Consider the following 27,678-nt stretch of genomic DNA (forward strand, 5'->3'; position numbering starts at 1 on the left):
CTGCATGCCTGGCGTGCAGGAATGGAGCCTAGAAAGGCTCCTGAGCACCACTCAGGAGAGAGCTGAAGTCAGGAATATGTGATTTTGAGGAGAGAAGTGGTGATGCTGGAGCAGAGCCCCTCACATATCTGGGCTGTGTGTTGATCTCTGATCCTCCCTCTCAGTTTGAGACTAAACCCTGCATGGACATTTCCTGCCACCTGTTAGATTTGGCAAGCACACATTCCAAAGCCAGTCAGATGAGTTAGATAAAATGTGCTGCAATCTGGGGTCCTGAAGGGAGCTGAGGAGCTGTGAGTGACATCCGTGGCCTGCCCCTGTCATGCAGGCATAATGTCCCTGTCAGGGCACTCCCACTTCCCGCCTGGAAATGCCAAGCCCCGCTGCACATCAATCACCCACCCTGCCCACCTTCCTCCCAGCTCCTTTTGTTTTATTGATCTTCCTGTAGAAATGAAATCTTTCCTTAATCCAGCAACACCAGCCCTTCAGGCCTGTCACGCCATGCCAGGCTGCAGGAATGAGCAGCCCCCTCCTTGGCAGAGTGACTTTGCTGAGGATGACCCTCCAGACACGCTTAAGGCTCACGCTCGGACCGAGAAGCGCAGAGCTCGTTTGTTTTGCAGCAGCTGCCGGGCTCCGGGACCTGTTTCTGTCACCTGCAAGCCCAGTCCCATGCCATGCTGAGCTCCTGCCACCAGCTGCATGGAGAGCATCGCTGGGGCAGGAGGGCCAAGAGCTGTCCAGGTTTGACAACCATAGCACTGAGAGTTTCCTGGTGTCAATCTACTATAAACTCTCCTTTTGCTTCTCAGCCTCTTCAGAGCTGTGTCAGGAAGGACCCAGCATCTAATTAATGCTGAACCACTAGTGTTGAAAAAGGAAATAAAGAATTGATTTCAGATTAAATGCTTCAATTTACCTGTTTAATTCAATGCAGTGGTTGGTGCAAATTGTTGCACTGAGGTGTTAGCTCAGAACAGATACTGGGTTTATAGCATTCATCTGCATAGAAACAGATTAATCTCCTTTTGCTGTCTAAAGGCAGAATAATGCAAAACTGTGGAAAAAAAGTGAGTGACATCATTACGACTGCACTCTGCACACCCAACCAGTACTTTGGGGGAGAAATCCATTTTAACATAAAGACATTTCTGTGACTATGTTCAGATTCTGGATGTAAATTAATTACATGGGTCAAATCTTGCCAGAAAAAAAAATACAAGTACATGCCAATGGTGACCTCCCAGACCTAGACCAGTGATCCATCTTAGAGAGGAAGGAAATGAAAATAACATTTTAATGCCAAGTTCTGTTTGTTAAAGCCACTGAATGCAATTGCATTACAGTGATGATGTGAGTTTGATGGTCAGAATGTGGAACCTAATTAGCAAAATTCAACATTTCTTACTCATATCATTTATATTCAGGTATAGACCCTAAATACGTGTGGTTTGTGACAACATCTTTCTCTATGATTTTCACCTTACTCAAAACCAAAGTGTTTAATTTTAAAAATCTGAACTGGGCCTTTTTTAAAGTAACATTTTAGTAACTGAGAAGTATTGAATTTGAATTGCAGAATTGATAGTAAAGGGCTCTCTGCTGTCATATACTATCATGATTTCATTAAAACACCTTGAGAAGCCTTTCATTTTTGAGAAAAGGTGGTGTACAAATCCTGCAAACGGCCCAGCTGTCTTTGCCTTGCATACTCACTTAGGCAGCGCTGTAGTGAAAATAAAACATAAAACAATCTGTAGAGTCTTCTCTTTAAAGGAACTCCCTCCCCAAAGAGAAATGTGCACTCTCTCATTTCAGATTATGTTAAATTTCACATCAATGGACTTATTTAAAAGTCGCCTTTGCTGGTATGATTATGTGGAGGTGCGTGATGGCTACTGGAGGAAGGCTCCATTACTGGGTGAGTAGCTATCTCATTTTAATTGCATTTTGTGTATTCTACTTGATGCTTTGGAGAGTAGATGGGGAAAACTAACAGAAACAAACTTTCCTTTACTTGGAAGGATCCTAGGTCCTGCTTGTGCACTGGCCATCCCTTAGTGTCTCCATCCAGAGATGTCGGTGTGCTTTATTCACTCCCAGTGATCCATGCTTCAAGCCCTGTGGTCACAAAGGCTTTATTCCTTCCTTTTCCAGCTTGAGAAATGAGGCAGGGAGGGAAGTGAGCCAGGGCCCTGGCTGAGACTAAAAATGTAGTCTCTGGAGTTTTGTGATTGCTCTTTCCTAAGTCCAGGGAAGAACTGTCAGGAAGTGAGAATGAAGCAGCTGCACAGTTCCTGACCTGAGCTCCTGCCATTATTTCTCATGAATCTGTGTTTACAAATACACAGTATTTCTACTTTGAGCCTCTGTAGTCCTAGCAGGGAACTTGCTAGACTGTGCCATGTCAAATTGTGCAAGGACTCTGCTCTCCTTCTGCTCCTGGAGATCTCTATGAAGTGCAGCTGCTGTGTCCTCCCTGTTTCTCTGCCTCCTGCTATCATAACTGCAAGTCTTCTGTCACCTTGAATGGTTCAAGAGTCCCACCTGCTTTGCCTCTGCCTCTGATCCTGACCTCATCCCCTAAGCTTGGTGTCCCAAACATGTAAAATGTGACACTGCAACAGCCTCTTCTGCCTGAAAGGAAAGAAGCAATCGGGTTGGGCATCATCCCCAGCTCTGTTAGAGGTGCTGCACCCCATGCTGCAGCAGAGGACTTGGGCTAGTGAGCATCGGGTCAGAGGGTTTAGGGAGTTTTGGGTGCTCTCCTTGGCCCCACTGGACATCCTAGTCCTAGTACCAGGTGAGGTGCTGAGGCTGAAGCCATGCTGCTTTCCAGGTTTCAGTGGGCCTCCCTTTCAGGGCAGTTGGCAGCTGGTTTTACTCTTTACTGCCTATTTTGGGGTTGGCAGCATATACTGCTGTTCTCTGCTGCATGTGTGTCAGGTAACATTGCTCCAGCAGCTGCAATTTAGCTCCTTGTTATTTTTTTTTCCTGCTGAGTTATTTAAAGGTACTTCAGAAGCCAAGCACCTCCCCGTCCCCTAGTGCAGGTGGACTTGGGAGTGTTTCCATCTGGAAGGAGATGCTGCATGAGTGGCCGTGGTTCCTGCATGGGGCTGAGCCCATGAAATTAGGTCAGAGAGGCAGACAGACGGCAATTCAGCAGGGGGTGAGGAGGGGGATTACTGTGAATTGTGAAAGCATGGGCTTCTTGTGGAGAGAAAAAATACATGTGTGCTGCATATTTTCCCAGGGAAGTGTGTGAAAACCCGGCCTTTAAGTGGTGTATAACTTTTTATGAATGGGCCCTTTATCACACTCTTAGGAACTTGCTCATTCTCGTTCCTCATCTGTGTTTCCTCTTCTTGACGCCCTTGTTAAACTCCAAGCCTAAAGCCAGGAGGAAGTTGCTCAGTGACCCTAGAGGAAGAAGCTTTGCAGTGCTGATGCTGTTTTTAGCGTCCCCTTTGGGAGTGGAGATGGGGGATGCTGTTGATATGCTGCAGGGCTGTCACACTGCTCCAACAGCACTGGGCAGGTTAGGGGCACAATAGTAGCTGAGTGAAGCTGGGTCCAAGATAATATTTGGATGGGTGACTCTGCAAGAAAAAAAAGCTGGTTGTGAAACTGCCATTCCCAGACAGTTAATGGGAAATACGATGTTGTCTTGAAGGTAAGGCATTAACCAGGTTTATACCCACAGGAAGTTGTTCAAAGATGCCTTTGCCTGGTGTTGGAAGGCCGGGATCCCTATCACTGCTGTCCTGACTGAATTCAACCTCAAGAAGTGCTCTTTGCCTCTGTCAGATTCCAACTGGCATTCAGCTGGACAGGGTGCCAAGACCATGTTGAATTCAGTGTATAGCCCTGCTGGTGTGAGCTGAAGTGAAAAACCATGTTTGCTCTGTGCAAGCTCCTGACCCAAGTGCACGTCCCTGCCTATCAGTGCATACTTGGTGCTTGCTCTGTTTCTGTCAGGAGCTTCTGGCTTCAAAATAGGAGCACCAAATTGGGGTTATTGAGGTTGTCCAAGCTGCAGATGCCATCTGCAGCTGTTCTGTTTCAGGATTCATTCCTACTGGCAAAATTTGGGAATTTACCAGTGCTGGTACATGCCAGAGAGCTCAAAGCTAGTGCAGTCATGGAGCAAAATGGCTCCTGGTCTCTTTCTCTTGAAAGAAATTAAACGACTGCTGAAGCTTAACTGGGATTTGTTGAACAGAGAATGAGGGAAGTGATTTTTTTCTCATTAGCATGGCCATGTCCTGCCCTTGGTTTGACTTGGAGTACTTGCTCCTGGGTGCAAAGTGCTGAAAGAGTTTTCAAGACACTTAGCAGGTGGAAAGGACATTCCCTAATGCCACATCTCTAGAAGGACAGGGGGATACTTCCCCACCATGGTAGTGCATTTGCTGAATTACGTGATTAAGACAAGAGCCCTTTTGAATTTACCAGGGCAATAGAGGCTTCATCTGTAACTGGATTCTACTCCCAGCTGAAGAGAACTTTACTTCACTTAATAATGAAAAAGAATATGAATTAATGAAGGGGGCGACACAGAAACTTTTTCAAAAGCGCAACTGATGGGAGTGAAAGGTGTTTACACAAGCACACTCCTTTATCAAAGACTCTTTGCTTTCCAGAGTCACAGGTGCCCGTTATGCTGTGCTGTCCCTCAGGAGATTGTAGAGATCTTTATTGTTGCTTTCTTGCCTTCTAGGTAGATTTTGTGGTGACAAGATTCCTGAACCAGTGATCTCCACGGACAGCAGGCTGTGGATCGAGTTCCGGAGCAGCAGTAACATCCTGGGCAAAGGCTTCTTTGCGCTCTATGAAGGTACAACCCTTAGCCAGAAGTCTGCATCACAGGGAGCAGATGGAACAGGATGGAGGGCTTTATGGGATCAGCAGAAGTTCTGCTGCACTGTGTGGTTAGATACAGCTATGCCTTTGTTTTTATGGGAATTGCCAGATTTTGTGGCTTGTTTCAGTAGACAAGGCATGAATTTTCCAACTATATTATCACATTTTGAGGTGCACAACAAGATGGGAACACAGAGCAATAGCTTCCATACTTAGGCTAGGTTCTGTTTGATCTAACCAGCCCCTGCAAGCAGCAGTGTATGGAGCAAGAGTTTATTTCAGTATTTGAACAGGCAAAGTTCTGTTTGGGATCATACATTTTATATCACTTAATATAGATTGTCTTGGGGTGGTTTTATTTGTTTGGTTGTGTTTTTGTTTTTTTCTCAAATTCAAAGGTTAGTCTTTTGTTTCTCCTTTGTATGTTTTACTTCCAGAAAATTGGAAATTAGAATGTCAGATCTTCTACAGGTCAGGTATTTTAGAAACTTGCATAGCACTGAGATGATGAAACCACTTCAGTGGAGGAACAATACTACCACAGTCATTAAAAACCAGTAACTTCCCTTTTCCATATATGCTTGGGTTTTTTTGCAGTAAAGATTGTAAAATGTATTAAAAGCCCTCATTGTTTTCTGGGCAGCAGGCATTTTTTTTAGAAATACCAGTGTTGTCAACAGTGTTGAGGTTGACTGTATTGATACCGACATTGCATCATCTTCTTTCTTCAGCCACAGGAGCAAGCATAATGCTGGAAGCCCAGTGCCCAAGTGTCCCATAAACTCATGAATAATGATGCTAACAGAGGGAAGTGAAGCAAACATGGGACTGTTGGGGAAGTGCAAATAAAGCATATGAGGATTTCACAGCAGTTTGGGGCTAACAAATCTGTTTCACAGGAGAAATATCTGGTTTCTGCAGGAATTGTTGCCCCAGAGACAGAACTAGCTTGCCTGATGTTGGGTTTTTTTAAACATCTCTCCTGAAAAGCAGCTGTTGCCTGGAGCATGTGGTTTGTAACACCCCTTTTATGGTAGTTTGTTGGAATTGGAAGTGATCAAATTAATGTGTATGGCATCATCCTTCATATTGCTAAATGGTATTGGAAGAAAAAAAAAATTACATTGGCTGCATTCCAAAGTCACTTTGCAAAGTGACTTTGTTTTCCCTTGACAATTTCCTGTATTTCCTGTTGATTAATAAGTGATCCCTGAAGATTCAGTAAATATGAGCTTGCATCTCTTGATTTTTGAATAGAGCAACTGAAGGTAGAATGTGCAGCTAGTGGTCAAACTAACTCCAAGTTCATATTTTCCTGCCTCTTCAGGAGTGGCTTTTTATATAACCCTTTCCTGCAGGAAATTTCCCATTGTAAGGCTGCCAAATGCATGGCTTTGCCTGAGAGTAAGCACAGAGTATGACTGGTGTAAACCAGCTTGTACTACAGACACAGTGATGGCTCATTGCACAGTTTCATTCTTACCTCTGGATGATGAAGGGAATGCTTAAGCACTGGATATCTCAGCCTCCTCTTGTCAGAACAGCAGGTAGAGAGATTGTCTACATGTCTTTCCATAATTTATTTGCTGAAATAGGAGATTTTCCGAAAGTCTTCTTTAATCCCTATTTCCCTCTTAGGCAAGTTCTGATAATATCTGGTTTCTTTTGCCCTTTGGAAAGTGGCTTGCCTCAGGTGTTTTGTGACTTCTGTGCTTAGGCAATAAAGGTAGCTTTTATTTCCAGGAGGGATTGCATATAATTGTTTAATTTTCTATCAATTTTTGTCCAAAACCTTTCTCTGATGCCGTAAGTTCCTCTTTTTCTTTTGACCTCCTTCCTCAAATTTAGCACTGCTTCTCTGTCTTCTGCTTTAGTGACAGTGTATATGAATGCTCATGCAAACTTTTCTGGAAACTGTGGGTGAGGACTGATTTTTGGGCTTGGATTCCTTCAAGTCTTGGCCCTAAAGTTTTCAGAGGATGGGAGGAAAGATGCAGAAGCATGCAGCCACATGACAGTAGAATTACTTGATCCTAAATGGCAGTTTATGTAGTGAAAGTGTCCAATTAGTTCAGTCATTCTGTTCCCTTTCTTTCATGAGATTTAAGATGGGAAAATGCTGGTGGTTTTGTCCTACAGCACTGCTGACAGCCCTGAATGTGCCATCCTTACCATCTTCTCGGGCTCTATCCGTGGATGTTCTTTCCATTTTGTAGTAAGGTTCTTCCAAGTATAGTTGACACTCAGCTGTATGTCAGTGTGAACTTCTGCAGTGGATAGAGAAAATATTATTTGTTGGCTGTCAGTTTCATGGCTCTTAGAAAAAAAAGTCCTCTGCTCTTGAAGGCCTCTTTTTGATGGGTGGGGGAGAGTTTTTTAAAGGGTCCCTCAGAGATTCTCATGCACCACTGGTAGCACTGAATATATGAACTCAAATTGCACTCTAAATTGTGCTCTGAAGCTGGATTTTTGGGTGCAAGTTTTTGGTGGTGCTTTAGCACTGATTCTGTAAAACAGAGGTTAGCTGCACTAATGAAACAGTGCTTTTAACTCTGTTACATTAGCAGCTTACAATGCAAGACCAAGACAGTGTTACCCTGTACTGGAAGCAATCTGCAGGACACTTCATGGAGACCCCTATCTGAATTGCAAAGCAGTGCCTTGTGGGGAGAAGCCAAGGGGGAGGATGGTTGATATCTGGCAGGTGTCATTGCAGAAGCATCTCTCTTGTACTTTCTGCTGGTGCTTTTTGTTTCCTTGACTTTAGGCACAGCCAAAACATTAATGTGTTTTGTAGATGTGTGTCGTGCATCGTGGGTAACGCAAGTTTTAGCCTGTGATCTTACTTTCATTTCTTATATAGTCTTGCAGACAATTTTGCTGAGCTGCTGTTGTCTTCAAGATATTCACTAGTTTTGTATTAAACTAGATTTCTATTAAATTTTCTATTTTGGTATTTAAACTTACTCTTATATTTGGCAGCAAAACTTAATTTTTCATGCACAGCAGTCAGCCTGATGGTCTGGTGGTGAACAGCTCAAGTTGTGCTTGTTAATATTGCCATCGTGTGGCTGGATTAGATTTGCAACTTCTCCCCTCTCCCACACCTTCAACCCCAACTTTTCTTGGTTCTTAGTGCTGGTAGCAGGTTTCAAGGAAATATGAAGGTGAGCAGGAGTATGAATAACAGAAATGTATAAAAAATCTCTGCCCCAGTGAACTCATCTTCTGAGGACACTAGGACAGCAAGATAGGAGACACTGCTATAAAACAAAATGTTAAAAACGTCCATGACTTGTGTGTTGCCTTTGTATAGCAAGCAATACTGAAACAGATTTGATGAGAAAGGTGTGTATGGAGTGGGCTTTACCTGGAGACAAACTTGCAATCTCATGGGTTTGCTGTTTCTTTTTTATGAAGCTATTTGTGGTGGAGAAATACACAAAGATGCTGGCCAGATCCAATCTCCCAATTACCCAGATGACTACAGACCTTCCAAAGAGTGTATCTGGAAGATCACAGTTTCTGAGGGTTTTCACATAGGAATCACATTCCAAGCCTTTGAGGTGAGAAATATCATTGCATATTATATTGCAGATATTATTTTGCCTCTACAAACCCTTTAAAATGAAGAAGAAAGTAATAATAACAATAATAATAGTAATAATTAAAAAATTGTTTGACTACTTCAGAGGACCATTTACCTTACCAGACATTTTCTCAGAGATTTTGATTTTTGAAGTTTAAAATATGCTGAGTTTTCAAAAACTGTTACTCTAGACAGAAGGAATTAGAAGGAACTCAAAAGTGTTGATGATGTTAGATAGGGACTCATGAGTCCTTAAATTTTCACTCTGGTCAAATGGAAGTAAATGGTCACAATCAAAAAAAACTCTTATTGGTGTCACTGGGAATTGTCAGATTGCAGGATGTGACTCCCCAAAAGAACATCGTGTTCCCAGATGGCAGACAGACTTTGAAGAGATCACAAAAAGTTTTCTTCTGCTGGTTATAGGATGTCTTACACTCTTATCTACATGTCAGTGATCAGTCTCTGATTGCTGATGTTAAGTCACACACAGGAGTGGGCAGGACCTTGGTTGGTGCATAAATCTCGTCCATCCCACAGCCTCCTGTGGCTTGTGTATGCTCACCATGCGTGTCCTGTAAAGGGCTGACACTACTGCCTCACCGTGGCTGCTCCTTGAGCCTTTTTGTTTGCAGTTGTTCTGCTCTGTTTCTTACAGCTTCTCTTGCAGAAGCAGTTTGTAGATGGTCAGGGGCTGGGTTTCACTGCAGGGTAGCCACGAAGCAGTGGCAGAACTGAGATGTGCCTAGGCTCGAATGCAATTTGAGCTGCAGAAGAGCTCAGTGGCAGCCACAGCAAGCACTTAGCTGTAGCCAGTTGTTTGGGGAGCTGGTCTGTGGCCAAAGTCAAACTGTGTCACTAGCCTGGCTGAAGAACTCTCACTGTGAGGTACAGACAGACACTTTTCCCACTGCAGATTGAGTGGCATGATGCCTGCTCCTACGACTACCTGGAGATCCGAGACGGCCTCACTGAGCAGAGCCCCCTCCTCGGCCACTTCTGTGGCTACGAGAAGCCAGAAGACATCAAATCCAGCTCAAACAAAGTATGGATGAAGTTTGCATCTGATGCAACCATCAATAAAGCAGGCTTTGCAGCAAATTTCTTTAAAGGTATGTGATCTAATACATCTCACAGTCAAAGCTGGGGACAATTCATCCCTTAAGCTACTGCCATCCACAAATCAATTCTATCTATCAATTCACACTTTATCATTCCATCCACTTGTACTTAGAATTTTTTTGAACAATTTGTTTGCAAATATCGAATTTATGTACAAATTGCTTTGAGACTGTAGAGGGGGTTGATGCCTCTACTGGCAGAAACACCTCCTCCCTGATTAGGACAGAAATAAACTCTGCTGGGCTGGTGTCAGCATAAATGTTGCACAGCTGGATGGAATGAAACCTCTATTTAGCCATAGCAGAGGACACTTACATTTTCAAAGTACTAATACTGCACAAGGAGTGTTAAAAACAGCTCTCTGCTTAAGTTCCATTCCAAAAGAAACCTCTGGAGAGAGGATAAATCTAAATGCAAGTAGAGTCCTAGTAAAAGAATACTGAGACCTTTAGGAGATTAGGAGACGAATGTATTCCTAAACTAAGATTCTCTTCAGGAAGATGTAGAACTAAGATTTTAGGTTTTTTTTTTAAGAGCTAGACCCTAGAAATGGTCCTTTACCAGCATCCTGGTGACTTGATAGAGGCAAGAGCAAATATCTAACTGCTTGGGAAAATACCTGTGGAGCTGCTGGGGGTCAGTCATTCATGTTTATCTTAGGTTCAGCGGCACTTGTACAGAAATAATAGTTGCAATGCCAATATTTGGATTGCATAAGTCCTTTATTTATTCCTACCTTAACTTTTGTCTTGTATGAAGAGTATCATGGTCCATTTAGGTTTCTCAAATTTTCAGGAGAATATATTCTGTGAATTAAACTTTATTTCATGAACTTCAGACTTAAAACAAACAAACATGTCAGGGCTCAATCCCCTTGGCTCAGACTAGTCTAACCTATGAATTCACTTATTCACCATTCAAGGCATAAAATGTCATCATTTATAACCCATAATTCTTAAACCATGCACTTAAGTGAAAAAAAAAAAGTAAATAAAGTTTAATTCACAGATTATATTCACCTGTAAATTTGAGAGGTCTTAATGGACTGTGACAAAGGGTGATTGCAAGATCACTGGCAAATACTGTCACATTTGATCTCAGTTCCTGGACAGGTCTCACAGTACCTAAATTTCCTTGTTTAAGTTTCTCAGGTTCCATAAAGGCTCAGAGAATACTTCTTCCTAAAGATATTTTGGCCCTTTCAGGAGTGAACAGTGCAGGCTGAGTGTGGCAGAGATGTCTTTCAAGATTAGCACTACATGGAGACACAGCAAGTCATTCTCTAAAATCTGAGTTTCACCTACAAGTTTGTAGGAGAAGAAAGTTATACACCTGAACCTGAAGTGCTTTCTCTGTGATGCAGATAGGCAAAAATGAATTTGTTTCTTTTTTTTTTTTAATGTAAAAATGTGTGAACTTGTATACTAGTGCAATTGGAGACACAGGTATTTTCTGTGGAGTTTTTGCTGTCAGACTAGATCTTTCAGTGTCTGCTTGAATTTCTCATATTTGAATCAGAAACCATGTAGCTTGTGGTTACAGCATTTTTGGTTAGAGCATTTTTAAGTCCATGTCAGTAAATTCAGCTGAGGAGCAAAGTGGTTTTGCCTGAACCAAGCCTCACAGTAGTCACAGCTGCACAATTTCTAGCCAGCTTGCATGGTGGGTAGAGCTGATGTCTGTGTGCAAAAGCTGTGTAGACACATGTGCAGGCTACATGTGGAGTTTCAAGCTGGAATCTGAAGTCTGCAGTCTCTACCTCTATATCCAGGGGGATTGTGAGACAGACACTCCATGAGCAAAAGGAGTGAATCAGATGGCTCTGCAGGCACTCTTCAGACTGCTTCTCATAGCTGATTGGTAAGCTTTGCCTTAATGAATAAGGAAAGGAATAGAGTTTCAATTAAATGTCTTACAACACTGAAAGAAAATAACTTAGCCTAAAAGATCAGAGTTAAGGATGGAATTGAATGCTATGCTTTGTGAGACCATGCAATGGTAACGTTCAAGTTTTCAGAGAAAATAAATCTGCAATCAGCTTAAAGGGTAAGCCATTGGTCACACCCAAGATGCATTGCCAGGAAGATATGGAGAGCAATTACCTCATGCCCCCACCCAGTCAGGTAATCCTGGATACCTCCAGGGTTATTCTTGTTAGTTGTCTTCATTTTGGCAACAAATTGTTTGTATCATTGAAGCCTATTTTTATATGGTTGAAGTGTTAGTTCATCTACCTGGAGCAGGGGAGAAGAATGAGAAGAAGCAGCAGGGTCATGTACTGCCTGTGGCTTCCCATCCCCTCCTGCCTTTGCACACCCGTGGCTTTGCTGAAGGGGCTGAGTGTAACTTGTAGGGGGGTACAAGGCAGGAGGAGAGGGGCTTGGAGTGAAGTTGAGCCAAGAAAGGGAAGCAGAAAGATGTTTTCTCTAAATAATTTGTTTGCTCAAACCAGAACTTGCTCTTATTCTTCCTGTTTTCTTCCTCATTCCATGGGAGTGGCAGGCCAGGGAATGAACCAACAGCAAGGTGGGAGTTCAGCTGCTAGCTGAGGCTAACCCACCACAGCCACGTTAATAAAACCACCTGTTAAGGGATGCATGTGGAATCAGGGGTCAGGGTGAGAAGCCAGGGCTTTGTATTAAAATGTCTGTTCAGGTTGTTGAGATGTGATTGAAGAACCTGACTTCAGACTCTAGGACAGCTCACGTGCCTGTGAAAGGGCAAATCCTGGCATGTCCTGCCATCTCCTTTGCAACACCCTGTTCCATGGGGTATCACCTCCCTCAGCTCAATTACTGTGTGTGCCATAGTGGGTTGGTTCCTGGTAGCTCAAGTTACTCAAGAGGGTGAGGAATTTAAAACAAACAACACAAAGCCAAAAATGGCATATGAGAACAAAAGGCAATGAAGTCTTTACAGGATACAATGTTTTCCTGCTTGTGTCTAGAAAAAGCACTGTTGGCAAGTGGCAGTCATGGCAATCCTTTATGGTTCTGCGTTAGGAGTATTTCAGCCCTTGTGAGCTTTGCTGCAGTGCCTGCTTCACAGCCTTGGCTCAGCAGTCTGGGCTCTGTTCCTTCTGTCCAGAAGGGTTGCATGAGGAATATCAGGGTGTTTGGGTGGTCAGGAAAGTGCTACTTGCTCTGGTTTTCTCCTGACAGAGATGGATGAATGTTCCCTGCCGGACAATGGTGGGTGTGAGCAGCACTGTGAGAACACACTGGGCAGTTACAAATGCACCTGTGAGCCTGGCTATGAGTTGACAGCTGATAAAAAGAGCTGTGAAGGTAAGTAACCCACAGACTGAGCCATCTGACTCTAGGAGAGGTACTACAGCTATAAATGGAATTGAGCAGTCTTGGTGTGATTTTCCTTACCCCTCCATCCTCTTTATTTCACTTTATTTTCCCCCAACAGATATTTTTGTTTTTGTTAACATCTTCCATTGAAAAACAAGTTTTGGTTCAAAAATCCCTGAAAATGCTCTGGTTTATACTGCTAGTCATCCCTAAAGCCAGTTGTCCTTCATGGCCAGAGATTGCTGTTCAGACCAGATCTCCCACAGTGCAACATAAAGGAAGCAGGCATTACAACCTAACCATTGAGTGGCCCAAAAGTATTTAAATCTAACACTGAATTTATTTGTTTTTCGTAAAGGAATTTACTTCATATAATAAAATATCAGTGGTTTGTCTGCATGCAAAACAGGCTTTTCCACACTGAAGAGAATTTTCCTCCTTTCCTCTTCTATGAAGAAAAAACCCCCATGTCTATAATAGAAGGTGTTTGTGTCAGCTTTCTAGAGAGTTAATCTCATGCAGCAAGTGTTGCTTCTACCAACAATACAGCTGCTGGTGTGCTGAGAATCCATCCATTGTTCTTGTCTCAAAACTCTGTCTGTAGGGACATTTGGGGAGCTCCACATGCTATCAGTGGTGCTCTCAACATCACCTGGTTTGCCCTGACTTCTGCTTTTGTCAAACTCTTTGGGTAAGCGTGCTATTGACTTAGTGAGGGCACTCAGGTGTGCAAAAGGCTTCTGAAAGCTTTTTTTTTTCTCCATAATCCCTCGCAATTTTAGCAAGCCGGTTGCTAAGTTGCTAGAACTTGGCAGGATTTTTTTCTGAACTTCACTCTTAACCTCCTATTTTAAACTTCATTTGTGGGCAAAACAGAAAGGATAGTCTTTGAAATTGTAGCAATATACATCAGAGTAAATTGCTTTTTTTTCTCCAAAACCACTTTCTTGTTATTCTATTTATGTTGAAGCTGCTCCCTTGGGTTAGGGTTAGTCCTCTTAATGCAAAATGATGCTGGGAACAAGACACAGAAAGCTTTTATCCCTGTGGGTTTTGAAGATGTGGCTATATCTCATTATTCTCAAGAAACAGCAAGAAAAAAAATGCTTTGTTGCAAATACAATTTTACAGCAAATTGAGGTTTACTCCTTTGAGGTAATAGCCCTCTCCTCCCACAAGAGAATGAAGCTGAGATGTCTTAAGTTTTTAAGGATATGGGAGAATACAGTTAAGTCTTGACTTTGCCTTCAACTTTCCCTAGAGAAGATGCAGTCCAAATATAATAAACCACTGAAGAGTTGACAGGAATGTCTTCCCTATGATTCCATTATCTTGTAATTATCCCATTACTGATAAACTTAAAATAGTACGGTTTGTAGCACTGAGTGTAGGTGAATTTACCAAGCTGGGTTTTACAACTGTGTTGTGCATGTCAAGTCAACTGATTCACAGTAAACCCAAGGAGAGAGATTAAAAAGGAAATTAAGTCTTACATGGTGGCTCTCAGGGCCATAGCCTCACTGGGAGGTGATTTACTGCAGGTGAAGTTTCTGTCTTCTTCACACTTCCCAGCATTTTAAGCCTGTTCTGGAGGCTGGGATTTGAAATGTGCCACCCACCAGGATCTGGTTCATTTGCTAGTTAACTGTGGCCCAATCTGTGTGTCTGAACACAACCAAGTAAAACTTGTGTTCATTTATTGCCTCTCCAGCTGCCTGTGGGGGCTTCATCACCAAGCTCAATGGGACCATTACTAGCCCTGGATGGCCCAAGGAATATCCTACTAACAAAAACTGCGTCTGGCAGGTGGTAGCTCCAGCCCAGTACCGGATCTCTCTGCAGTTCGAAGTGTTTGAGCTGGAAGGCAATGATGTACGTAACCAGTCCCTGCATCTCAGAGGTGGGACTACTGGCTGAATCAGAACTGGATAAATCCTTGGAGTACAAGGGAGGAGGAGGAGGCTCTGTCTTACTGGTGGAGCTCCTGCTTGTTTTCCCACCCTCAATGTAATTACACCAATGACAGTGATTGTTTTCCTTGAAGTCTGGATTTACTTTCTCTATGGAGTGGAAGAATTAAAGCTGTTCTTTTATAAGTGGGTGCAGTGGTTTAACCCAATCTGGCAACTAAGCACCACACAACTGCTCACTCACTTCCCCCCAGTGGAATGGAGGAGGGAATCAGAAAGGTAAAAGTGAGAGAAACTCATGAGTTGATTTTAATAGATAAAGCAAAAGCCACTCATGCAAGCAAAGAAAACTGAGGAATTAGTTCACTACTTCCCATGGGCAGGCAGGTGTTCAGCCATCTCCAGGAGAGCTGGTCTCCATCACGCATAGTAGTTACTTGGGAAGACAGACAATGTCACTCCAAATGTCTCCCCTTCCTGCTTCTTCCCTCTACTCACCCCCACTTTATATACCGGGTATGATGTCCTGTGGTATGGAATATCCATTTGTTCAGTGAGGATTAGCTGTCCTGGCCATGTCCCCTCCCAGCTCCCTGAGCAGCCCCAACCTCCTCACTGGTGGAGCAGTACAAGAAGCAAAAAAAGGTCTTGGCTCCGTGCAACTCCTGCTCAGCAGTAACAAAATGTCTTGATATTATCAAACCTTTTCTCAGCACAAATCCAAAACACAGCCCAGTGCCAGTCACCGTGAAGAAAATTTAATCTAGCCCAGCCAAAACGAGCACAATGGGCTTCTTTTCTCTACTAGTTTTGCATAATTGTAGGTATTTTTCATCCCTAATAGGTGTCCTGCCTCCCACCTCCCCAGTGCTGCTTTTGCAGGAAAATAGTTGGAAATGAACAATGAAGTAGAGTTCTTCAATGCTAAAGGAAGTAACAGTAAAAGAGTCTGTTCTCTGCCATGCATGGTAAAGTTTGAGCAAAGCATTCAGGTCTGAATTTCCCTACTGTAAATGGGAGCAGTGGCACTTCCATAATTCAAGAGGCTGCTGAAATTCATTCAACACTGTCAGGTTCTTGGGTAAGGTGGAAGTAATTACTTTTGCTAAATTCAATGAACCTTTCCTCTTTTGAAAAGACACCCATCATTTAAGATCAGGGCAGCAAGCAAAGTGGTGAGAAAACTGACAGAGGAGATTTTGGGCAAGTTAGGAGTGTACTTGAGTACGAGGCTGTTTCTGTTCCTTCTCTGTCCCCTTCCTCTGAAATGTTCTATTCCAAGGCCACAGCGGTGAGAAATCTCTTCCTCTCTTGGCAGGTCTGTAAATATGACTATGTTGAGGTTCGTAGTGAGCTGGCTTCTGATTCCAAGCTACATGGCAAATTCTGTGGTTCAGAGAAGCCTGAAGTAATCACATCATATGGCAACAACATGAGACTGGAATTCAAATCTGACAACACGGTCTCCAAGAAAGGCTTTAAAGTTCACTACTTCTCTGGTATGTGACTGTATTCTTTCATTTGCTTACCTGTCTCCTCTGACTGAACCTCATGGTTTTGGTGAGCTTTCTTCAACATCCTGTCAGAGCCTGACCTGGTTCATTAAATCTAAAAGTGTGATTGCTCTGTTATGTGTTACCTTCATCTTGGGTTCTCAGTGCAGTGCATGGTCCAGTTCCATAGTGTGGTGTCAGCAAGATGCATGAGTTCCATCAATGCCTCCAGTCCTTCTACAGTAGGAAGCAATGTGGAACCTAACCCTGGAAGTTATTTCTGTCCCTAGAAGATTAGAGGAAAGCTTTTTCCTCTGAAACTAGAAGATGTTGAAAATTTCCAGTAGTGTTCTATATAGTAGTTGTTCCCATCAGAGCAGCGTTTACCTAGTGGAAGCTTTTCATCCTATTCTCAGTCCTTTGTCAGTGATTTACCTTGTTGGCAGGCAGTTCTGGAGGTTATCTGTATGTCATTTGGAAGCAGAAATTGAATTTAGTTGTCTCTTCAGCAGAGGCCTAGGAGTATTAATGCTTTTGAGGAGAATGATCAGAAAAAACAGCCTTGAATTAGGACAGGTGCAGAGTAAAATCAGGACTAAGGGTTTGACTTAATAAATTGTACAGGAGGAAGGATGAAGTGGGTATGATTCATCTAGAGATACATTTGGGAGTGAGGAGACAGATTAATTTAATGAGATCTAGGGAGGGCATTATCCCAAGAAAAAGTAGAGATAAACTTCTCATACATTAAAGTGGACTGGAAACCATGAGCAGATTCTATGCTCAGAAAGTGAGACTGAGGAAAGCATAGTCCTGAACACACAGGAGTCAAGATCCACTGGGGCATATTTCAGCTTCAGGGAGCAGCTCATACCTTAGATCTTCTTCATCAGCTGGGTGTTTGTGCTCAGACAGAGCTATTTAGAAATGGAGGCTCACTAGAGCACATAAGAACTTGAAAATAGGAAGTTGATTTTTACCTCAGCTAGTGAATTTGTGTGATTATTTTCCTGGGCTCTATTATTAAAGAATGAGATGCTGCTCTAGGTTTCTTTTAGACGAGAGTCTTTAACCAATAACTTACATTATAAACTAGAACACATTTGTGATACATCTTATGGAATGTGAGGCATTTGAAGAGAATAGGAGAATAGGATCTGGACTGAAAAGCTGACTGGACTAATCCAGCAGTAGAGTTGGAGGTTTGCATTGCTATCTGCAAGCCTGGGTATGGGGCTCTCAGCTGGTGACTGTGGTAGCGTGTGTCACTGTTAACTCAGTATTTGTTGGTTTGATCCTGCCCAGACAAGGATGAATGCTCCAAAGACAATGGTGGTTGCCAGCATGAATGTATCAACACCTTTGGGAGCTATATGTGCCAGTGCAGAAATGGCTTTGTGCTGCATGAAAACGGCCATGACTGTAAAGAAGGTAAAGTCCCCACTCCTGCCCTCAGGAATGCCAAGGTACTCCAAACACTGTTTGGTTTGCCTATGCTGAAAGGAAGTTTGTACAGCTTACCAGGCAAGGGCAGTGAAAAAGCCCCAGCTAGCTGCAAAACCGGCTAGAAATAGGACCATTCCCATTCCCCAGTCTTGCTCTCTGTATGCCCATAGGGGGTGGACAGGGTGGGGATGAGAAATTTGACTTGCAAAAGGAGCAGTTGTGGGACATCATCTTTAGACTGGTCACAGCTGCTTCATTTAATTATTGTGTTTGAGTCAGAAGAGAAAGGATGGGCTGATCTAACACTTGCTGGTGCCAAAACTACCTTTCTTCCTGCACCCCTATTCCTGCTGTGTGCTCCCATGGCTTTCCTGTATATGGTTTCTGGTCCTTGTCTGACCTCTCCATGAGCTGATAAAGCTCTCCAAACTGGCAAAACAATGCAAGGCTGAGATAGCACCAGAGTCAACACGGTGGAGGGGTTGACATCATGGCCCTAGGAACAGGGCAGATGAGGTGAAGGAGCAGGAAAATAGATTAGGGTGTGAAGACATAGGTCAGGTTAATGAGGCCCAGGAGAGTGAGATGGTCCCTTTCACCATCGCCAGGTTAGCTCAAAATAAGTACAGGGCAACCCCATCAGAACTATGGAGTAACACTAAAAGGTCTTGTTTGGTGCCTGAAGCCTTCCATATCTCTGCCCTGCTGAGGGTCTCAGTGGGCAGACAGGACCAAGTGGGACACTGTAGGGTTGCCATGTGAGACTTGCCCCAATGCGATTTCTCTCTCCCAAGCTGGTTGTGAGCACAAGCTGAGTGGTGCAGAGGGAATGATGAGCAGTCCCAACTGGCCTGACAAGTATCCCAGCCGGAAAGAGTGCACCTGGGACATCTCTGCAACACCTGGCCACCGAGTGAAAGTAGTGAGTAGCCAGAGAGCGGGCGTGTGAGGCAAGAAGCAGGCTGGGTTGTGAGCAGCTGAAGTGACTTCCCACCACCACCGTGTGAGTGGGAGGCTGATGCCCTCAGTTTTGGGGCTCTTGGAGGAGAGTGTTCTGGGAGGCTGCCCTGGCTTGCAAAAGGGTAGATCTCAGAGGGACGCAAGGCAGAGGAGAGGCGGCTCGGAGGAGACTCCAGCAGATGACAGCTGTAGAGTATTTCCCTCTGTGAACAGATGGTGTAAATGCCCTCCCTCCCCTACCCCTCCTTGTGAGCCACTCTCTTGGGGCCATTTCTACATAAGGTGGTGGCTGAGCCAGCCCCCAGCCCCTCTGAGGGAGAGGTGTCAGGCCTATTTTACAACATGGCCCGATGCAAATGGCAGGACATGTCCAAAGCTGTGCAGATGCAAATAATCCCTGTGCTGAGTGGAAGTGATATTACAGAACTGCCCTTCTGGTGTGCTGGGCAGAATTTCAGAAAAATAAGTGTTATAAGGTTTAGAGTTGATAACTGTTGTCATGCACCCATGTGAGGCAGCAAGGCTGAGGCAACACAGCACACTGATATGGAGTTCTGATCTTTGCCACCTTGAGATCGCTCTTCTCTCAAAGCAAATTATTCTGTTTTAGTGTGTGGGGAGAGTGGGACAGATGTATCATTTGATCTGTTTCTCACTTGCCATTTCACTGTATGCTAAATAGTCAAATTTAGAACTGTCTTAATTCTCCATATTCTTGCTCTAGACCTTCAATGAGTTCGAGATTGAGCAGCACCAAGAATGTGCCTATGACCACTTAGAAATGTACGATGGGCCCAACAGCAAGTCACCTATCCTCGGCCGCTTCTGTGGCAGCAAGAAACCAGACCCTGTAGTGGCTTCTACCAACAAGATGTTCCTCAGGTTTTACTCTGATGCTTCTGTGCAAAGGAGAGGTTTCCAGGCAAAGCACAGCACAGGTAAGCTGGTTACCTGCCAATATCCCAGGGCCAAAAGATGTCGTAAAGTCTCACTACATTTTTTACTAGGTAAAAACAGACACACCTTGCTCCTAAATAAGCTTAGCCTAAGTTTTAAGTGGTGTACATTCAGTTCCCAGACCACTGCCAGTGTCATACCATAAATACCAGCGCCCATAACAGCTCCAAATTCTCTTGGTATTGGACATTCCTGTTCAGGCTCTTTTGTTAAATTTGAGGTATTTGGTTGAGTAATAATCCCTTTTGTTCCATATCAACCATTGGACAAGGAGGTGATGCAATTTAGCCCATGTATTGGCCCACCCTCAGAACAGGCCCACATTAGATTGACTGTAGTAGTAGCAGAGCTGTGCTGTGGACAGACACAGCTTGATCCTCCTATCTGTGCAGGCCAGAGGTGGGTGTGTTGTGCCAACATTAATTTCTTTGAAATCCCTGCCACTGTAAATAGATGAAACATGCTCGAAGTGGCTGTGCACGTGACACTGGTGAAGTGTCTTCCTCATTGGCTGCAGGAAAGCTCTGCTGAAGCACACACATTCTACACAAACACAGGGCTACTTTAGTGCATTGTGTGGACAGAAAAGGATTGTTTTGGTCACCAGTTTTATGATGTGCTTCCGCTTCCTGCTGACAAAATACTTGGGGTCAGAATTTCATCTATAGGACAAATGCAAAGAGCAAAGTGATTTTTTTCTAATACAATAAAATTTCCCAGAGTATGTGTCAAGAGCCCTATCCTACAGTTTAAACTGATCACCTCTTTCCATGTGTGTTCTGTACCAAAAAAACCAAGTTCCTCTAAGCTCTGTGGGTCTTTGGATTCATGGGTGACTGTAGAATTCACTGCTTTATTGTCGTTTGTTGCAGTGTTTAATTACCTTTCCTATTGCACTTCAAGCTGGAGGTCTTCTCTGCTCATGACTGACCCAAAAGTGGGATGAGTCTTTGTTGTGACTAAGAACTTTGAGAGACTGTTTTGTGTCCTTTTCTCCCTTCAGAGTGTGGTGGGCTCTTAAAGGCTGAAGTACAAGCTAAGGATCTGTATTCCCATGCTCAGTATGGGGACAACAACTACCCAGGTCAAGCCAACTGTGAATGGGTGATTGTAGCTGAAGATGGTTATGGGGTGGAGCTAATATTCCAGATATTCGAGATAGAGGAGGAGGCTGACTGTGGGTACGACTACATGGAGATTTACGATGGTTACGACAGCACTGCACCCCGCCTGGGACGCTTCTGTGGCTCGGGGGTAAGCCATGAGAGCAGGGATTTCAGAGGGGGCACCAAGGGGGCCAAGGAAGTACCCTCATACTGTTTTTGGAGAGGGGCAGCTGTCACAAACTGGTACTGAGAATGCTTTGTGGCTGGGTTTTGCTTCTTTCCCTTCCTCAGGAGATCACAGCACTTTCTGTTGCACAGTGTTGGCTGGAAAATTCTTCCTGACTGTTCTTTGTGGGCCAGGGCCACGTACAGCAGCATGAGACTGCCATGCTGCTGTGACCCAGCCCTGCCATCAGTCTTGTGTAAATATGGGAAATGGCTTCCAAAGGCCAGTTTCATCCTGTGTTGTTTTCTGGCTCAAGCCAAGTTGTGTTGTGGCCATGCTATGGCAAGGGTGGAGGGACTTAGAGCTGTGTGATGCTTGCTGCCTTTAGGGTGGCATGCTGTCTCCTAAACTGTCACCTGCATCCCCATTACCAGGAGTGATTCTAACATGAGTAATGGTGTATGGTTTTTGAAATCAAAGGGTCTGTGTTTGATTTCTCTAGGCCTTCAGCAATGAAATGGACATGTCTCTTATTGATTTTAAAGAGAGACAATCAGGGACCCAGGTGTGTGGAAGAAGTTCTCACAAACTGGGGAAATGGTCTGGAAACCAAGGCAAACAAAGGCAGAGCAGCTTGGTGTGAAGAAGCTCAGGGCAGCTGGGTAGTAATCTACCTACCTGCATACTGATGAATGGAAAATGGCTGAGAAAAGGAAGCACAAGGAGATTGCAGCAGGTCACAATAGTGTGGGACATAACCAGAATTGTCATGTAAGATAAGTACCTGAGTTATTCGAACCCCAGGAGAGCCTCAGCTGCAAAACAGGTTCCAGTTTTCTCCTGAAAAGACAATGACAAATTAGAGTAAACCTGAACACTGGAATGAGAATATTCAGGGAGGTCTGTGAAAAAAGCAGCTGGAAGGACTGGAGTTGTAGAGTGGACTGACATCAGTCTTCAAACATAAAGAGCAAAGGAATGTGCTTAGGGAGGCAGATCAGGGCAGGAGGTACTGAGCATTCAAGTCTTCATGTTTACTGGCCAGTCTGTCTTCACTGTGGGCTTAAACTCTAGTATCATAATGCAGACAGTTATTTAGTCTCCATATTTGACCACTGTGTACTGTCTTCTTTCCTTTTCTGCAGCCTCTGGAAGAAATCTACTCTGCAGGGGATTCCATTATGATTCGATTCCATACAGATGACACCATCAACAAGAAAGGATTTCATGCCCAATACATAAGTACCAAATTTCAGGATGCATTGCACATGAAAAAATAGTTTGACTGCTCCTCACAGATATTCCCCATCTGAAGATTGAGACATTTAACTGTGATCTTTGTCTTTTTTTTTAAAGCTTCTGTACACTTGGCCAAAAGCAGTGTACATTATTTTCTGTAACTAAAACTAAATCCAGTCTCAAAGGTTTGCCTCTGCAATTATTAGCATGACCCTTTCTTGTTAACCTACCCAGGACCAAAAAATTGTCTTTTAATCATATCTGCCAGGGCATAAACATTGTATTTTGCACAACTTGCCATGGGGCTGAATGAAGACTGAACTTGAATTGAGAATAGCCTTTGTCTCTTGCATATCTTGTTTCTAGGTGACATTTCCCAAGCATCCACATGAGCTGTCTGAATGTATTTTCTGGAGCAAGTGTTTTGGACAGACATCCAGTAGGATTTTTTCAAAGGACTTTGTGAGCCACCCCTACCTGCCCCAACTACTCTGTGCAAAAGAGACCAACCAGATGGCTGTGCCTGCATCACTCTTTCTGTCCTCTCTATTATTGTCTTGCTTATTGTTGAGTGGAGAGCAAGGGGACAGGGGGAGTCTCTTCTAGCTACTTGGATTCCAGGGAATGAGGAGGACCCAGTATTTGTAGTAATTGTCATGGTATATGTTGAATGGAAATACTTCAATGCAGTGCCCAAGGCAGGGGTGGTGGCTGACAGGGAAATGTTGTGGTGAGATGCAAGGCAAAGCCGTGTGATGGTGGCAAAGCTTAGTGTTGACAGCCTGCCCCAGTTACATCACCATGCATGGCAGCTCAGAGGGCTGTGGCAGCAGTCCAGGCCCTGTCTTAAATAAGGAATCTCTCCTTCTCACTCCACCCATGCCTGCTTTCTCAGCCTTCTTTACACTGCTTCCTTTCCATACTACCACTTCCCTGTGAGCCCTTCCTTTTCACAGTGGAGCTGCTCTCCCCAGGGCTCCCTACCACAACCTAGGAGTGCTCTGCAACTTCAGCTGGCCAGAACATCTTGCTGAAGAAAACACTGGGGCAGGGGAAGTCAGGGTGTCCCTGAGGCAGAGGGACACAGACCATGGTACAGGTCAGCTTTGGTGATCTCTGGGAACCTGTCAAACTTGCAAGCTGAAGGCATGGGGCTAGAAAGGGAAGAGTTCTTCTGGTTTCTGCTTCCTCCCCATTTGTCACTGGTGCACGGCCCAGTCTCTTAACTTCACGGCAAGGGTGCAAGTGAGATAGTGACTTTGACTAAGAGCACTTAGAGCTATAAGGTTCAGACATGTTCTTGTTTGCCTGTGAGAGCTTCCCAGCCACAGGTTTGAAGAATTAACAGGTAGCTTGGTGCTTCTTTCAGGAAAAAAAAAAGAAAAAAAAAGTATGTTTTGGGGGAACCACTGTAACTGAGCAGTTGACATGGGAGGAAAAAAAAATACTTCATTCTGAATGTTTCATTAAGACAGTCATGGGCAATTATGAGCTAAAAGCTGAGGTATGTTAGCTTTAATAAAGTATTTATAATCCAAGGATTGCTATGTTTACATAACCATTGTGCTGTCAGGCTTTGGAGTGGCACCCCCTCTCTTGTGTATGACTGTGGAGAAGTGTGGGGCCAGTGCCACTGTCTGGCACAAACAACATTCCTGGAGATAAGGGCATTTTCAGATGGATAATAAATAGACCCAGCCCTCTCCAGAAATCCTTGAATAGAATATGGGCCAAGTATTGTGAATACTAGGAGAAGCAAATGCATGAAAATATTTTCTTGCTTAGATCAAGAAGAGTAAAGTAATTTATGCCTACACACAGAGGATTATTTGTATATAAAATGTGCATGTAGAAGACCAGTAGTCAAAGCCTTAATAAGTGTAATGTGAACAATACTGTACCATTGACTATAGCTTTATTGCAGGCTGTATAAAATCATGTTATCTCTGTTTTGGTTTTGGGTTTTTTGTTTGCTTTATTTTAGCTCTGCTTTGTTTATTTTTTCAAATTTTGTGGCCTTTTTACAGGCAAGACCTCAAGCTGGTTGACCATGCAGGTCTGGAGAAGTAAGCTCTGCTAGATGGGGTGTGCGTTTGTCCTTCTCTTCTTTGCTTCAGTTCAAACAAAATTATAGTAACTCAGGTCTGGAAATAAAAGTGTGACATCAATCCCTGTGAAACAGAAGCAAAGTTTCAGGTGACAAGCAGCAGTTCAAGTTTCCTGACCTTTTAGTGGCAGCAATGATTCTAGAGGAAAGTGACTGTAGCAGGTTCCCATGTACTTTAACATCTTTCTTTCCATGTTCTGGTAATTTCTCATACAACCCAGACTGGTTTGATGCAGATGCTTGCAATGTGGTTTGACAGATCTATGACACTTGTTAGTGTTCATCCAGGTGTCTTTTGTGACAGTGTGTTCACAAATATTGTACTGTGCATTCCAACCAACGATCTATGTAGAATATTTCTGCTGTACTGACTGGACTTTACAGTCAATAATTCTAAATGGGTGAAATTTTCTTAAGAAAAACAATGTGAAACCCTCTGATGTGTGAATATGTATTCTGGTCTTTGTGTGGTTTTACATTTCACTAACTAAAATAATTTTTAGAGGGGAAAAGAAGAGGGTGTGGGGACAATCACAAATGTACCTGTGTCCAGAACAAATCTCTGCATTCATTAAAGACTGTGGATTCAGTTGTACATTGTGCTGTATGCATGCATTTTCCACTTCCTCAAGGTGAGGAACTCTCTTACTGCATTCCTTGTCCTGCCAGCTGCTGTTTGGGTCTGCAGGTAATACCAGCAAGGAACTTTGCTGTGGTCCTTTAGGTTTGTATTGGCTATTGCAATCAAGGGAGAATTTAGAAAGTGGGGCAGAGAAACAAGTTGGCCAGCCAAAGGGCTACATTGTCCCATGTGTTGCTCACACTTTAGGGGGCCAAGATGCAGGTCTGCAGTGTTAAATATCAGGGATTGGGAAATTCATCTGAAAGCATTTTTTTAAAAGGATCAGCTCGTTTGCTACACTACAACCCATGGCTTTCAGCAGCAGGTGCCAAAGACCCAGAGACTTGAAATTCCTGTGTGAAGGACAAGAGGATGAGGCAGATGTTCCTTACTGCAAAGTTTTAGTCCACAATCCGTGGCAGCAAAATGCTGCTAAGGCAGCACCTAAAATGCTTTTCTTCCTCTTCCTGTATAGTGCTTGATGTCTACCCTGCTTGCTAAGGACCATGTCTGAGTTCTTTCCCCAACACACGCCTAATCAGTTAATGTTCCACTACCCAGAACAGTGCTGTGGTGTGTCACAGCTACCCAAACCTTCATGGTATCTGAATTTCCTCTCAGCTGTTCCCAAAGGCAAAGCAGGAGATGAAGTAAGGAATAAGGATCCCCATGTAGCCTCCTGCAGCTGAGTACCATGGCACAGTATGACCCAGTGTCACAACTTACTTCAGACAAATAGATGCCTCAGACCAGACAGGCTCATTGGTCCCAGTATCAAGCCAAGAGAAATCTTCCACTTTGTCCAGGCATTTCCAGCAAATGCTCTGGCAGAGGAGGTAGTAGCCTTAGAAAGCAAAAGCAGGATTCCCCTCTGTACCTTGTAAGTGCAGTCTTAGAGCCAGAAGCTGCCTTATTTGCCATGCTGCTGGTAGAGAAGATAGGGAGGCTCCAGTGCCCTGAAGCCCAGCTTCCCAGGTGTGTGCCAGAGCCTGGATGTTCTGGGACCCAGCCAGTTTGTCTGAGTCAGCCCAAGAGAAATGCCATAATCTTTTCCACTTTGCAGGTCCTGCATGTGTTAGCAGGAAAAGAAGCTTATCCTAAAAGGAGCACTAACCCGGACATTGGGCAGTCTGCTGTTACTGCACACAGGGATTTTCCATGGAGAAGCATGAAATGGTGAGTGGGAGTTGGGTATTTGGGTGGGAGTAGCAGGGGGAGGTCAGAAAGCAGGAGAGGTGAGGCAGTGGACCACCTTTCTATTGGTTGGAAAGCTCCATGGGGGTGTTTAACCCTCCCGTTCTCTGCCCCAACCAGAGCAATCAAATTCACTCCTTCATTAGCTCTGCCTTTCCTTACCATGAAAGAGATGGTTTCAAATACCTGCTTGGATTTTAGCATTTGCCCTCAGCCTTTCTGTCCTGGAGGTATTGTTGGCTCTTGGGTCTTGCAGTTGGAGCAAAGAGGAGGTTGGTGCCCTAGATTATGAAGCAGACCTCTGCAAGGTCATTCTTGTGGGCAGGTGTCAAGAGGATGCTGTCATTGTTCCAAATGACACAGCATTATTGCATCCAGCTTAGGATATGTTGAATATTATCCCAAATATTATCCTCTGTGTGGTTGATTATCCCCTGAGCATGTTCTGTGTTCTGGAGCTCTTTAGGAAGAGAGCATTTTCTCACTGCCCTGTGCTTCTCATGCAGTTAGTTGTTGGTGAATTGTTGAAAGATGATGTTTGTCATGGTTTTGTTCATTGCCTCAGATGAATCAGCATGCCAGTGGGCAGGAAGGACATGAATATGAATCATCCCCTCCAAGACCTCCAGATGTAAACCGTTTTTAACTTGTTCTGACCAAAGCACACATGCTGCTGGGTTGCAGGACTGACTCTAAGGGCAGCCTTAGAGTAATGGAAACCTCAAGGTAATCTCCTCTCCGTTGTGCCTGGGTCTCATACCTGACTGCTGTTTGTGCTTGCACACCTGTCCATTAGATGAAATCCCAGATGAGCAGTCAGCAATGGTTTGCCATTGTTTTAGAGTACACAAGCAATAGAGCTGCAGTCCTCATGGGAAAAAATTGAGGGACAAGGAGGGATGGACCTGAGCTGTGGGCAAATGTGATATCTCTATCCAAGTAATTCTAAACATTTCCAAAAGGAGGTGGGAATGTGGCCAGAGAGCTTCTGCCACAGTGGGAATTCTTGCACACTGTTTTCTTTGCAGTACTCACATGGTCTCGAGTGCCTTGTGAGAACCAATCACAGAAATTATATTTTGCCACTATGACTTTTTTATGACCATGATGTAGGGGACAAGAAGTATCTATGTACATGAAGATCAAGACAAACACAACAAACTGAACATCCAGACACAACTAAAGGCCAAAGGAACAAGAAGCCCAGGAGAAAGTAATCTGTGGTGGAATATTTTTATGAAAACCATCTGGCCTCTTACTGAAAGAATGGCACCAAATTGTAGCTGGAGGCAGAAATAAGAGACACTACCCTTTTCCTAAATGAATTCATTTTAATAAAGAGCATCTAAATCCCTGCAGTGATACTGATGGTAGAAAAGAGGTGCCAGAGAGTTGGTTGCAGTCTCCAATGCTCAGGTAAGTGATCTCCTTGCAACAGGCTGCAAAAAGCATGAATACATTTTTTTCATTAGGCAGACAGGCTGCAGGACACCCTTCCCCTCCAGCACCATGAGCCTTCCCGCCTGGTGGTGTGCTGTGACTGCTCTGGAGCTCCTTGCAGGCGGCAGCATTGAGCACAGTGGGTGACAAAGGCAGGAT

The 27,678-nt window shown here is 43.9% G+C and overlaps 1 protein-coding gene across 1 annotated transcript in view; it reads left to right on the forward strand.

The window, feature by feature from the left end:
• TLL2 (tolloid like 2) overlaps nt 1-24,858 on the forward strand; it is an 85,316-nt gene extending 60,458 nt beyond the window's left edge. Inside the window, exons 10-21 of the mRNA XM_054637526.2 lie at nt 1,822-1,924; nt 4,727-4,843; nt 8,290-8,435; nt 9,375-9,570; nt 12,742-12,867; nt 14,591-14,751; nt 16,108-16,288; nt 17,588-17,713; nt 18,523-18,650; nt 19,413-19,626; nt 20,649-20,899; nt 22,063-24,858. Coding sequence (XP_054493501.2) covers nt 1,822-1,924; nt 4,727-4,843; nt 8,290-8,435; nt 9,375-9,570; nt 12,742-12,867; nt 14,591-14,751; nt 16,108-16,288; nt 17,588-17,713; nt 18,523-18,650; nt 19,413-19,626; nt 20,649-20,899; nt 22,063-22,197 — 1,884 coding nt within the window. The 3' untranslated portion in view covers nt 22,198-24,858. The remainder of the gene's footprint in view (nt 1-1,821; nt 1,925-4,726; nt 4,844-8,289; nt 8,436-9,374; nt 9,571-12,741; nt 12,868-14,590; nt 14,752-16,107; nt 16,289-17,587; nt 17,714-18,522; nt 18,651-19,412; nt 19,627-20,648; nt 20,900-22,062) is intronic.
• The last annotated feature ends 2,820 nt before the right edge of the window (nt 24,859-27,678 follow it).

Source organism: Agelaius phoeniceus, chromosome 9 (assembly GCF_051311805.1).
Source record: "Agelaius phoeniceus isolate bAgePho1 chromosome 9, bAgePho1.hap1, whole genome shotgun sequence".
NCBI lineage: Eukaryota > Metazoa > Chordata > Aves > Passeriformes > Icteridae > Agelaius > Agelaius phoeniceus.